The sequence below is a fragment of the Boleophthalmus pectinirostris genome, unplaced genomic scaffold (genome assembly GCF_026225935.1).
Source record: "Boleophthalmus pectinirostris isolate CB_2022bp ecotype Guang Dong unplaced genomic scaffold, ASM2622593v1 HiC_scaffold_13, whole genome shotgun sequence".
NCBI classification, from domain to species: Eukaryota; Metazoa; Chordata; class Actinopteri; order Gobiiformes; family Gobiidae; genus Boleophthalmus; species Boleophthalmus pectinirostris.
Genome location: NW_026571036.1, coordinates 2,029,712 through 2,043,050, shown reverse-complemented (window position 1 = coordinate 2,043,050; position 13,339 = coordinate 2,029,712). Strand labels below are relative to the sequence as shown.

Below are 13,339 nucleotides of genomic sequence, written 5' to 3'. Positions count from 1 at the left end.
AGACCTGGTTTAGTCCTGTTTTAGTCCTGGTTTAGACCTGGTTTAGATCTAGTTTAGACCTGGTTTAGTCCCGTTTTAGTCTTGGTTTAGACCTGGTTTTAGACCTGGTTTAGACCTGGTTTAGTTTCTGGCCATGAGTGGAATTACTGAAAAAAAAAAGGGGATGTCGCCCAAAACGCGAAAACAGGAAAACAGTTAAATCCCTCTGTGTAATCGATTTATTTAATCAAAGTAACTGTAATCCAATTACCACTCACTGAAACAGTAACTGTAACTGAATACAGTTACTCATCATTTGTACTCTGATTACTCTGGTACATGTAATCTGTTACTCCCCGACACTGAACCTGCACGGCACAAAAAAAAACAAAAAAACAACAACAATCTGAATTTGTTTTTGCCACACAGAGACCAGATTTCACTTTTGTTTTTTGCCGCTCTGAGTCACACTCTGAGTCGCTCTGAAGAACGAAAGCCAGGACCTGACACCGAGAAGAACGAGAAGAACGAGAAGAACGAGAAGAACGAGAAGAACGAGAAGAACGAGGAGAACGAGAAGAACGAGGAGAACGAGGAGGAGGAGGAGGAGGAGGAGGAGGAGGGCTAACCACTCTGCCACAGTGTTTACGGCGGGAGGAGAGCGGAGGAGATCTAAACCAGGACCGAGGGCAGATCTAAACCAGGATCAAAGAGAGACCGGAGTCCGGACCTGAGCCAAAAACCTGCTCCAAGTCTGAACGGCCACAAAAAAAAAACGGAAGAGAAATACGTCCTGGTGTCGTTAAACAAGAGGAAGAGAAGAGAGGGAGGAGAGGACGAGAGGGAGTGAGACGAGGAGGAGGAGGAGGAGGAGGAGGAGGAGGAGGAGGAGGAGGAGGAGGAGGAGGAGGAGGAAGAGATGGAGGAGGAAGAGGAGGAGGAGGAGGAGGAGGAGGAGGAGGAGGAGGAGGAGGGCGAGGTCTGTCGTCAACGATCCGGACGGTGAAATAAAGTGGAGCGTGATCAAAGGAGCAGTAAATGTTTCACAATAAAAAAGGAGGAGAGAAGAACGGAGACATCTGCTCCACACGATCTGAAACATCTGGAGTAAGATCAGATACAGAGAGAGGGAGGGAGGGAGAGAGAGAGAGAGAGAGAGAGAGAGAGGTAATGTGGGGGAAGTGTCTTGCCCAAGGACACAATGACAGAGTCTGGGCTGAGGGGAGATTCTGTTCTCGGGGTTGGTGGAGAAAAAAGAGCCACAAAACGTCTGCTTTCCTTTCGCTTCTCTCCTCCCTCTCTCCTCCTTCTCCCTTCTCTTCTCCTCCCTCCCTCTTTCCTCTCTCTCTTCTCTCTGTCTCCTCCTTCTCTCCTCTCTGTCTCCTCCCTCTCTCCTCCTTTCTCTCCTCTCTCCTCCTTCTCTTCTCCTCTCTTCTCCTCTCTTCTCCTCTCTCTCTCCTCTCTCTCTCTCTCCCTCTCTCTCTTCTCTCCTCTCTCTCTCTCTCCTCTCTCTTCCTCTCTCCTCTCCTCTCTCTTCTCCTTTTCTTCTCCTCCCTCTCTCCTCTCTCTCTCTTCTCTCTCTCTCTCTCTCCTCCTCTCTCTCTCTCTTTCCTCTCTTCTCTCTCTCTCTCTCTCTCTCTCTCTCTTCTCCTCTCTCTCTCCTCCTTCTCCTCTCTCCTCCTCTTCTCTCTGTCTCCTCCCTCTCCTCTCTCCTCTCTTCTCCCTCTCTCCTCCCTCTCCCCTCCCTCTCTCCTCTCTCTTCTCTCTTCTCCTCTCTGTCTCCTCCCTCCCTCTCTTCTCCCTCTCTCCTCTCTCTTCTCTCCCTCTTTTCTCTGTGTAAATATTCATTAGTCAGAGTGGACTCACAGTCTGGGGTTCCTCTCTTCTCTCCTCTCTTCTCCTCCCTCTCTCCTCTCTCCCTCTTTATTTCTCTGTGTATATGTTTGTTTGTCAGTGTGGACTCACAGTCAGAGGTTCTTTCTCTCTCTCTTTCTTTCTCTGGTGTATATATATTCATTCGTTTGTCAGTGTGGACTCACAGTCAGAGGTTCCTCTCCGTCCTGGGGGGCCAGGGGGGAGTAGGTGACCCTGTAGTTGAGCACTTTTCCCGGGGCGGGGTCCCAGCGAGCCGTCAGCGCGGTGGTGGAGGCGTTTACGATCTTCAGGTTCTGAGGAGGCTGAGACGACACTGGACACGACCGACAGAAGAAGAAGAAGAAGAGTTAGAACGACAGAAGAAGAGAGGAGGAGGGGGGGGGTTATGGGGGTTATGGGGGGGTGAGGATGATCCTGTGAAGATGATGGTTTTAAATGAATGAATGAAACAAACGTCGTCCTGGAGCAGAGCTGACGACACTGAGACACTCCAACGGTTTCACCTTTTCAAATTGAATCTGTTCTTTTTGAACCACAAACCGTCTGGTCACGAGGCGCCGCTTAACCCCCTGAACCACTGAGAGTCTGAGTGTCTCAGCCTCCTCAGAGTCACATGCAGCATTACACATGAACTGATGAATGAACGAATGAACACATGAACATAATCATGTGAATATGAATAAATAAATATGAATAAATATGAATAAATATGAGTTATATGTACATGGGTAAATATGAACACATGAACATATATGAATATGAATCTATATGAGCATATATGAACACATGAAGAGATGAGCAGAGGGTCATAGATGAATATGAATCTATGTGAGTAAATATGAGCACATGAGCAGATGAGTAGATGAACATATATGAATGAGTATATATGAGTAAATATGGGTAAATATGAACACATGAGCAGATGAACACATGAGCAGATGAACACATGAGACACATGAGCAGATGAACACATGAGTTTGGAGACGTACCGTCTGGAGCCGTCATCACTGCAGAGAGTCAAAGATCTGTGTTACTCACATTTCACAAACGTTCAGATTCTTTTGCACGATTCAGTTTCATGTTTCATAAATGACACATTTAAGTCCAGAGGAAATTCAGTTGAACCTTCATGTTTGATTTTCCTCTGCGTGACCATTGTTATATTTCTCTGTTTTACAAGTTTTATTTATTTGTTGACAAAGGAAGAAAAGGTTTCATTTCCATGTTGAGTCTGAGTTCAGGAGTGAGGAGCTGCTGTGATCCTGCGCCAACCTAAAGACGTCCTCTGAAACCTTTTCAACCACAAAACCTCCTGTACCCCCCTGTACCCTCCCAGACTCTCCTGGACCCCCCTGTACCCCCCTGTACCCCCTGACCTGTACTCTTAACCCTGTACCCCTGACCCCCTGTCCCCCTGTACCCCCTGTCCCTACCCCCCTGTACCCTCCTGTACCCCCCTGACCCCCTGTACCCCCCCTGTACCCCCTGTACCCCCTGTACCCCCCTGTACCCCCTGTACCCCTGTACCCCCTGTACCCCCTGTACCCCCCTGTACCCCCTGTACCCTCCTGTACCCCTGTACCCCCTGTACCCCCTACCCCCTGTACCCCCTGTACCCCCCTGTACCCTCCTGTACCCCCCCCCTGTACCCCCCTGTACCCCCCTGTACCCCCCCCCTGTACCCCCCTGTCCCCCTGTACCCCCCTGTACCCCCTGTACCCCCTGTACCCTGTACCCCCTGTACCCCCCTGTACCCCTGTACCCCCTGTACCCTCCTGTACCCCCCTGTACCCCCCTGTACCCCCCTCCCTGTACCCCCTGTACCCCCTGTACCCCCTGTACCCTCCTGTACCCTCCTGTACCCCCTGTACCCCCTGTACCCCCCTGTACCCCCTGTACCCCCTGTACCCCCTGTACCCCCCTGTACCCCCCTGTACCCCCTGTACCCCCTGTACCCCCTGTACCCTCCTGTACCCCCTGTACCCCCTTACCCTCCTGTACCCTCCTGTACCCTCCTGTACCCCCCTGTACCCCCTGTACCCCCTGTACCCCCTTGTACCCCCCTGTACCCCCTGTACCCCCCTGTACCCCCCTGTACCCTCCTGTACCCCCCTGTACCCCTCCTGTACCCCCTGTACCCCCTGTACCCCCCTGTACCCTCCTGTACCCTCCTGTACCCCCCTGTACCCTCCTGTACCCTCCTGTACCCTCCTGTACCCCTGTACCTCCTGTACCCCTCCTGTACCCCCCTGTACCCTCCTGTACCCCCTGTACCCCCTGTACCCTCCTGTACCCTCCTGTACCCCCTGTACCCTCCTGTACCCCCTGTACCCCCCTGTACCCCCCTGTGTACCCTCCTGTACCCCCCTGTACCCCCCTGTACCCTCCTGAACAAACTAAAGTCACATTTTTCTACTTTCAGCGGCTCAAATCTTTTGTCAACTTCTCAACTTTCCCCAAATACATCACTGCTCCGCCCGGAAAGTTCCGCAGTGTGACTTTAAACAGCTCCGTCTTACATTTATCCAATTAAACTGTTTTTTTTTAATCGCTCAAACGTACGACAGTTACACAACGCAGCTATGAAACCATTTTATTTATGGGCCATTTTGAGAGAAAAACACAAAAAGTGATGAAAAGTGAAGTGATGATTTGGGGTTTAGACTCCGACACGTGTCACATATTTTTATTTTTATTTTTTTACTCAGTTTGGTGCGTGAGTTTGGCTCTGGGCTGTAAACAAAAAAGACTCACTGCAGGAAAATCCTCACAGGCCCAACAGGACAGAGTAAAGCCACTGTGTAACTTTTCTAACACTTTCAGTTCTGAGTTGTAAAATGTACAAACGTGTGTCGTTCATTCAGTCGTTTTTCAATCAAAAATCAAAAATAAGAAAATGAAAAAAAAACAACAGTTTTCTTCATTATTTGTCTCCAAAACCAAAATAAAAAAACAGATCATGATTCATTTTTTCAGTTTTCGATTTTATGTTTAAATGAAGAATGGAAAAAACTGATAACGGCCGTTTCCTGTTTACGTGACTGAACCAGGACTGAACCAGGACTGAACCAGGACTGAACCAGGACTGAACCAGGACTGAACCAGGACTGAACCAGGACTGATCCAGGTCTAAACCAGGACTGAACCAGGACTGATCCAGGTCCAAGACCAGAGCGGGACTGAGACCGGGACCAGCAGTCTGTGCAGTTCCGTGTCATCGTCTGTGCGCTGGTTCTGTGTGGGGAAAGTGAGATGTTCTGTGGACTCCAGGTCCGGACGAGCTGCTCCAGTCGTCCACACTCAAGAACCACGACAAAACATCCAACTGACACTTTCACACCGACGAAAACAAACTGAACTAAGAGCTTTTGGTTCAAATGGACCAGGTCCAGGACCAGAGCGGGACCAGAGGCCGAGACAAGACCAGGACCAGAGCAGGACCAGAGCAGGACCAGACCCAGGACCAGAGACCAGAGACCAGAGCGGGACCAGACCAGAGCGGGACCAGGACCAGAGGGACCAGAGCGGGACCAGAGCGGGACCAGAGCGGGACCAGAGCAGGACCAGAGCGGGACCAGAGGCCGAGACAAGACCAGGACCAGAGCGGAGGTTCAGAGCCCATGACAGGGCCGGAGCTTGAAGCTGAGGCTCTGACCCTGCGGAGGCTCGGAGTTAAAGCTTGGAGTCCACCCTGGTCCTGGTCTGGTCCCGGTCTCAGTCCAGCTCTGGTCCCGGTCTCAGTCTGGCTCTGGTCCCGGTCTGGTCCTGGACCTGGATCAGTCCTGGATCAGTCCTGGTTCAGTCCTGGTTCAGTCACTGACGTCATGTAAACAGGAAACAGCTGTTATCAGTTTTTTTCCATTTAAACACAAAATCGAAAACTGAAAAAATGAATCATGATCTGTTTTTTTTATTTTGGTTTTGGAAACAAATAATGAAGAAAACTGTTGTTTTTTTGTTTTCTTATTTTTGATTTTACATTGAAAACGAATGAACGAACGACACACGGGTTTGTACAAAGTGAAAAAGAAGATTGATTCGTTTTTGCTGAATAAAAGTGTGGTTCAGGTGCGTGTGGACAGGTGATTGACAGGTGAGTGACAGGTGAGTGGCAGGTGAGTGACAGGTGAACGGCAGGTGAACGGCAGGTGAACGGCAGGTGAACGGCAGGTGCAGACTTACAGGTGCGCTCACTGCCCATCAGGTCTTCGCTCTCGGACTCGTCGGGGTAAATGGCCGTAACCGTCACCAGGTACTCGGTGTCCGGGTCCAAGTCCGGCAGAACGTGACTCGTCTCGTCCGAGTCCAGGATCGTCTACGACACAGAGACCGGGACTAAAACCAGGACTAGACCAGGACTAGACCGGGACTAAAACCAGGACTAGACCGGGACTAAAACCAGGACTAGACCGGGACTAAAACCAGGACTAGACCGGGACTAAAACCAGGACTAGACCGGGACTAAAACCAGGACTAGACCAGGACTAGACCAGGTCTAACCCAGGACTAAACCAGGACTAAACCAGGTCTAAACCAGGCCTAACACCAGGACTAAACCAGGACTAAATCAGGACTAAACAAGGACTAAACCAGGACTAAAACAGGACCAAAACCAGGTCTAAATCCTGATCTAACCAAGACTAAACTAATTAAGAGAAAACCAAAGTTAATCTGATTAAATGAACATGAACCAGGACTAAAGCAGAACTAAACCTGGACTAAACCAGGACTAAAGCAGAACTAAACCTGGACTAAACCAGAACTAAACCAGGACTAAACCAGGACTAAATCAGGACTAAAGCAGAACTAAACCTGGACTAAATCAGGACTAAAGCAGGAACTAAACCCTGGACTAAACTAAACCAGGACTAAACAGGCAGAACTAAACCTGGACTAAACCAGGACTAAACCAGAACTAAACCAGGACTAAACCAGGACTAAACCGGGACTAAACCAGGACTAAACCAGGACTAAACCAGGACTAAACCAGGACTAAACCAGGACTAAACCAGGAACCAGGACTAAACCAGGACTAAACCAGGACTAAACCAGGACTAAACCAGGACTAAACCAGGACTAAACCAGGACTAAACCAGGACTAAACCAGGACCTCTAAACCAGGACTAAACCAGGAACTAAACCAGGACTAAACCAGGACTAAACCAGGACTAAACCAGGACTAAACCAGGACTAAACCAGGTCTAAACCAGGACTAAACCAGGACTCTAAACCAGGACTAAACCAGGACTTCTAAACCAGGCAGGACTAAACCAGGACTAACCAAAAACCAGGACTAAACCAGGACTAAACCAGGACTAAACCAGAACTAAACCAGGACTACAGTGGACCAGACTAAAAACATTATTATTAAGGAAACAGGATTATGACAAGAAAAAATAAACGGGACATTTGGACTAAATGGATCTTTGGCTTGACTAAAGTCCAGGTCCAGGTCCTCGACCGAACCAGAGCCTCCACAAAACCAAAAACCATCTCCACACTTAGAACTTCAGTCTGTGAGCCAAGACCAAGACCGAGACCGAGACCGAGACCGAGGACCAGGACTAATGCAGGACTGAACCAGGACTAAACCGGGACAAAACAAGGAGTAAACCAGGACTGAAACTGGACTAAACACTGACTAAAACCAAGACTAAAACCAGGTCTAAACCAGGACTAAAACAGGACTCAACCAAGACTAAACCAGGACTAAACCAGGACTAAAACCAAGATAAAAACAGGGCTAAAACCAAGACTAAACCCAGGTCTAAACTAGGACTAAAACAGGACTAAGACGGAAGTAAACCAGGACTAATTCAGGACTAAAATGGCAAAAAAACAGGACAAAAATGGGACAAAAGAAGGCGTAACCCAGGACTAAACCAAGACTAAACCCAGGTCTAAACTAGGACTAAAACAAGACTAAATCAGGATTAAACCAGGACTAAAACAGGACTAAAACCAGAACAAAACAAGGAGTAAACCAGGACTGAAACTGGACTAAACTATGACTAAAGCCAAGATAAAAGCAGGGCTAAAAACAAGATTAAACCCAGGTCTATACAGACTAAACTGGACTAAAACAAGATAAAAGCAGGGCTAAAAACAAGATTAAACCCAGGTCTATACCAGGACTAAAAACTGGACTAAACCAGGACTAAAACCGAGATCAAACTCAGGCCTAAACTAGGACTAAACCAGGACTAAACCAGGAATAAAATGGAACAAAACAGAAGAAAAAAAGGACAAAACAAGGAGTAAACCAGGATTGAAACCAGACTAAACCAGGACTAAACCAAGACAAAAAACTGGACTAAAACCAAGATTAAAACCAGGTCTAAACTAGGACTAAAACAGGACTAAATCAGGACTAAGACAGGACTAAAACAGGACTAAATCAGGACTAAAACAGGACTGAACCACAACAACCAAAACAAGGAGTAAACCAGCAGGAACCAATAAATATTTAGCCAAGATTAAACCAGAACCAGACCGGGATCAGACTGGAACCAAACCAGGACCAGACAAGGATCAGACTGTGACTAAACCAGGACCAGAGCAGGACCAGAGCAGGACCAGAGCAGGACCAGAGCAGGACCAGAGCAGGACCAGAGGGTCTGTGGGAGGAGGAGGTTTGTGTACGAGACCCGGGGGAGGGGCTTTGTGGGTCTGGAGGAACAATGGGACCGAGACTCTGCGGTTTGAAAAAAAAAGACTCTTACGAAATGAAGCTGCGTAAAAACACGGGACAAAACAAAAGTGGAGTTTTATTGTGGATTTGAAATATAACGACGTTTTAACGACGTTTTAACGACGTTTTAACGACGTTTTAATGACGTTTTAACAACGTTTTAACGATGTTCTGCGTCGCCCTGAGACTCTGACGCTTTAAACACCCACGACTTTATAATGAGTCTGATCCAGTCTGAGTCTGGACCTCCTCTGGACCTCCCCTGGACCTCCCCTGGACCTCCTCTGGACCTGCTCTGGACCTCCTCTGGACCTCCTCTGGACCTCCCCTGGACCTCCCCTGGACCTCCCCTGGACCTCCTCTGGACCTCCCCTGGACCTCCTCTGGACCTGCTCTGGACCTCCCCTGGACCTCCCCTGGACCTCTGGGATTTGGGTCTTTCTTCACAGATGATATGAAAATATGAAATGCTCCTGGTGACAGGACTAAACCAGGACTAAACCAGGACTAAACCAGGACTAAACCAGGACTAAACCAGGACTAAAACCAGGACTAAACCAGGACTAAACCAGGACTAAACCAGGACTAAACCAGGACTAAACTAGGAATAAAACCAGGACTAAACCAGGACTAAACCAGGACTAAACCAGGACTAAACCAGGACTAAAACAGGACTAAACTAGGAATAAAACCAGGACTAAAACCAGGACTAAACCAGGACTAAAACAGGACTAAACTAGGAATAAAACCAGGACTAAAACCAGGACTAAACCAGGACTAAAACAGGACTAAAACAGGACTAAAACAGGACTAAACCAGGACTAAAACCAGGACTAAACCAGGACTAAACTAGGAATAAAACCAGGACTAAAACAGGACTAAAACCAGAACTGAACCAGGACTAAACCAGCGCCCTCAGCCCGGTCTCTCCTCCACTGGGACTGGACTAAACCTGGACCATCGTGGGTCTAGACTCGGTCTTAGACTCGGTCTTACTATCTTGGGTTCTCCGGCGTCTCCGCTCTTGATCCAGGAGAGTCTGTAGAGGGCGACGTCCGGAGCTCCGTGCTGCCACGACGCCCGGAACGACGTCTGAGTCACGTCCGAGAAAACCAGGCTCCTCGGAGCAGGAACCACGTCTGGAAAGAAAAGAAGAGGTCAGGACGAGGAGGAGGAGAAGAGGAGGAGGAGAACAAGAGGAGAAGAACAAGAGGAGAAGAACAAGAGGAGAAGAACAAGAGGAGGAGAAGAGAGGAGAGAAGAAGAGGAGAAGAAGAGGAGGAAAAGGAGGAAGAAGAAGGAGGAGAGGAGAACAAGAGGAGAAGAACAAGAGAGGAGAAAGAACAGAGGAGAGAAGAACAAGAGGAGAAGAACAAGAGGAGGAGAACAAGAGGAGGAAAACAAGAGGAGGAGGAAGAAGAGGAGAGAAGAAGAGGAGAAGAAGAGAGGAGAGAACAAGAGGGAGAGAACAGAGGAGAAGAACAAGAGGAGAAGAACAAGAGGAGAAGAACAAGAGAGGAGAAGAAAAGGAGGAGGAGAAGAAGAGGAGAAGAACAAGAGGAGAAGAACAAGAGGAGAAGAACAAGAGGAGAAGAACAAGAGGAGGAGAAGAGGAGGAGAAGAAGAGGAGGAGGAGAACAAGACGAGGAGAAGAAGAGGAGAAGAACAAGAGGAGGACAACAAGAGGAGAAGAAACAAAAGAGGAGAAACAGAGGAGGAGAACAAGAGGAGAAACAGAGGAGGAGAAGAACAAGAGGAGGAGAACAAGAGGAGAAGAACAAGAGGAGGAGAAGAAGAGGAGAACAAGAGGAGAACAAGAGGAGGAGAAACAAAAGAGGAGAAACAGAGGAGGAGAACAAGAGAGAACAAGAGGAGAAGAACAAGAGGAGAAGAACAAGAGGAGGAGAACAAGAGGAGGAGAATAAGAGCAGGAGAACAGAACGAGGAGAAGAAGAGAGAAGAGAGGAGAACAAGAGGAGAAGAAGGAACAAAAGAGGAGAAGAACAGAGAAAGAAGAAAAGAGAGGAGAACAAGAGGAGAGAACAAGAGGAGAAGAACAAGAGAGAGAGAACAAGAGGAGAAGAACAGAGAGGAGAGGAGAACAAGAGGAGAGAACAAGAGGAGAACAAGAGGAGAGGAGAGAACAGAGGAGAGAAGAAGAGGAGGAGAAGAAGAGAGAAGAAGAGAAGAGAGAGAACAAGAGAAGAAGAGAGAAGAACAAGAGGAGAGGAGGAGAAGAAGAGGAGAAGAACAAGAGGAGAAGAACAAGAGAGAGAGGAGAAGACAGAGAGAGAACAAGAGAGAGGAGGAGAACAAGAGGAGAAACAGAGACAGGAGAGCAGGCAGGAGCAGACAGGAGAGAGAAAAGGAGCAGGAGAGAGCAGGAGAAGAGCAGCAGCAGGCAGGAGCAGCAGGAGCAGACAGGAGCAGACAGGAGCAGACAGGAGCAGGCAGGAGCAGACAGGAGCAGCAGAGCAGGAGCAGACAGGAGCAGACAGGAGCAGACAGGAGCAGACAGGAGCAGACAGGAGCAGACAGGAGCAGCAGGAGCACAGGAGAGCAGGCAGGAGCAGACAGGAGAGCAGGAGCAGCAGGAGCAGACAGGCAGCAGAGCAGACAGGAGCAGACAGGAGACAGAGCAGGAGCAGAGCCGCCAGGAGCAGGCAGGAGCAGGCAGGAGCAGACAGGAGCAGACAGGAGCAGACACGCTGTCACACTGTAAACCCCACTATTTTTTCAGCATAACAAATCAAGCTATCATTGCTTATAATTTCATATTTTTACAAAGGCGGGACCATTACTAAAGTAAACAAGTAGTAAATGCTCATATAATCAGGTATCTGCCTGCACTATTCATTCTAAGTGGTGATAGCTCAGGTGTTTAGGTTTTATACGCGGTGGGAGGGGCTTGTGAGCTGAACAGCCGAGAAGACGGCAGAATCACGGTCCTTTTGAATGAGTGTCTGACTTGGTAAGTACACAGATGTTTCACTGCTAACATTACGTCTTATGTGTCTTTTGATGTCTAAATTCGCCCAAAGAGTCACAGCTGAAGTTATAAAATGCATTTTGCTGCGAAACGACTACAGCCCCGAATATCATCGTTAGCATTGAGCGTGGCAGCATGGCGTGGAAATACAAATTGCAAGCGCTCAACTTCATGCTGTAAACTTGTATTTTGATGCAAAACGTTTTGGAGTTATCTTGAACTAAATTATCCGGTACTTAATTGTACTTTAGCTGTGCTAGCTGTGTTCGCTTGTAGCTTTATGTGATCTACGCCCGCCATTAAACAACACGTCTTTGGTGCANCATAACAAATCAAGCTATCATTGCTTATAATTTCATATTTTTACAAAGGCGGGAACCATTACTAAAGTAAACAAGCAGTAAATGCTCATATAATCAGGTATCTGCCTGCACTATTCATTCTAAGTGGTGGAGCTCAGGGTGTTTAGGTTTTATACGCGGTGGGAGGGGCTTGTGAGCTGAACAGCCGAGAAGACGGCAGAATCACGGTCCTTTTGAATGAGTGTCTGACTTGGTAAGTAACAGATGTTTCACTGCTAAACATTACGTCTTATGTGTCTTTTGATGTCTAAATTCGCCCAAAGAGTCACAGCTGAAGTTATAAAATGCATTTTGCTGCGAAACGACTACAGCCCCGAATATCATCGTTAGCATTGAGCGTGGCAGCATGGCGTGGAAATACAAATTGCAAGCGCTCAACTTCATGCTGTAAACTTGTATTTTGATGCAAAACGTTTTGGAGTTATCTTGAACTAAATTATCCGGGTACTTAATTGTAACTTTAGCTGTGCTAGTGTGTTCGCTTGTCGCTTTATGTGATCTACGCCCGCCATTAAACAACACGTCTTTGGTGCAGCCGTGCAGGCAAAAACTTAATTTACATGGTCAGATATAGCACACAGCTGTAGACACGGCTCGTCTCTCTCTCCAGCGCTTAAAGGTTGTATGGAGGATTTTTTTTAGTTTCAAACTGTCAGTCAAATATTAAAATTCCATTACAGAGACGCAGCAGCTTTGTAATGATGATGACCAAAAAAAAAGAACGAAAATCTATCAACTGTGGACGTGTTGAGGCCAGATAACATCAGCCAATAGAAAAACGAGGCTCCCTCATTTTCTATTGGCTGTTGGGTTGTCAATCAAACTCCCTAGTGTAACTGACTCGTCGGAGCGCGGGGATTACGTGGTTTACGCAGCTGTTCTTAGAGGCTTTTTCGAACTGTCGCTTCCTCGCATTTCGCACAAAGTTTGTCGCGACGGCGGACGAGCATCCACGCAAAAGAAAGTCCGTTTTTGAGGTCGCTGAAAGAAGAAGAGAAGAGGAAAAGGAGCAAAGACAAACTGAGGTGATTCGTGGAGATCTCGTCCAGCGATGGCGCGACCGAAGCAGACGAAGGGTCTAAAAACTGACGCGTCGGTCGCTGAATTACTTCTAGACAGGAAACTTCAACAGTAATTCTGAATGCGCACAAGGACTGTCGCTGTATTTCTCTTCCCTTAAAAAAATCCTCTATACAACCTTTAAGTGTTCGCTACGGTGTCGGGGCATGTGTGAGGTAAACGGGGGAGAAATGTGACAAGTGCGCGCAGCCACCGGAGCAGAGCGGCCGCACGAGAAAGTTCTGTCCGGAAGAGCTGCGCCTCCCGTACACTGACTGCGAGGCGGGTTAAAGTCGAGTTCGGTGCAGTTGTACTACTAGCATTACACTGATTGCGCTCTCTGGGAGAGAGGGAGCGAGTGTGTGTAGATTTGCTCTATTACAT

The 13,339-nt window shown here is 48.0% G+C and overlaps 1 protein-coding gene across 1 annotated transcript in view; it reads right to left on the bottom strand.

The window, feature by feature from the left end:
- The window catches only part of col12a1b (collagen, type XII, alpha 1b), a 257,397-nt gene that overhangs the window by 119,416 nt on the left and 124,642 nt on the right, over nucleotides 1–13,339 (bottom strand). Inside the window, 4 exon segments of the mRNA XM_055149744.1 lie at nucleotides 2,019–2,167; nucleotides 2,844–2,861; nucleotides 6,037–6,169; nucleotides 9,542–9,684. Coding sequence (XP_055005719.1) covers nucleotides 2,019–2,167; nucleotides 2,844–2,861; nucleotides 6,037–6,169; nucleotides 9,542–9,684 — 443 coding nt within the window.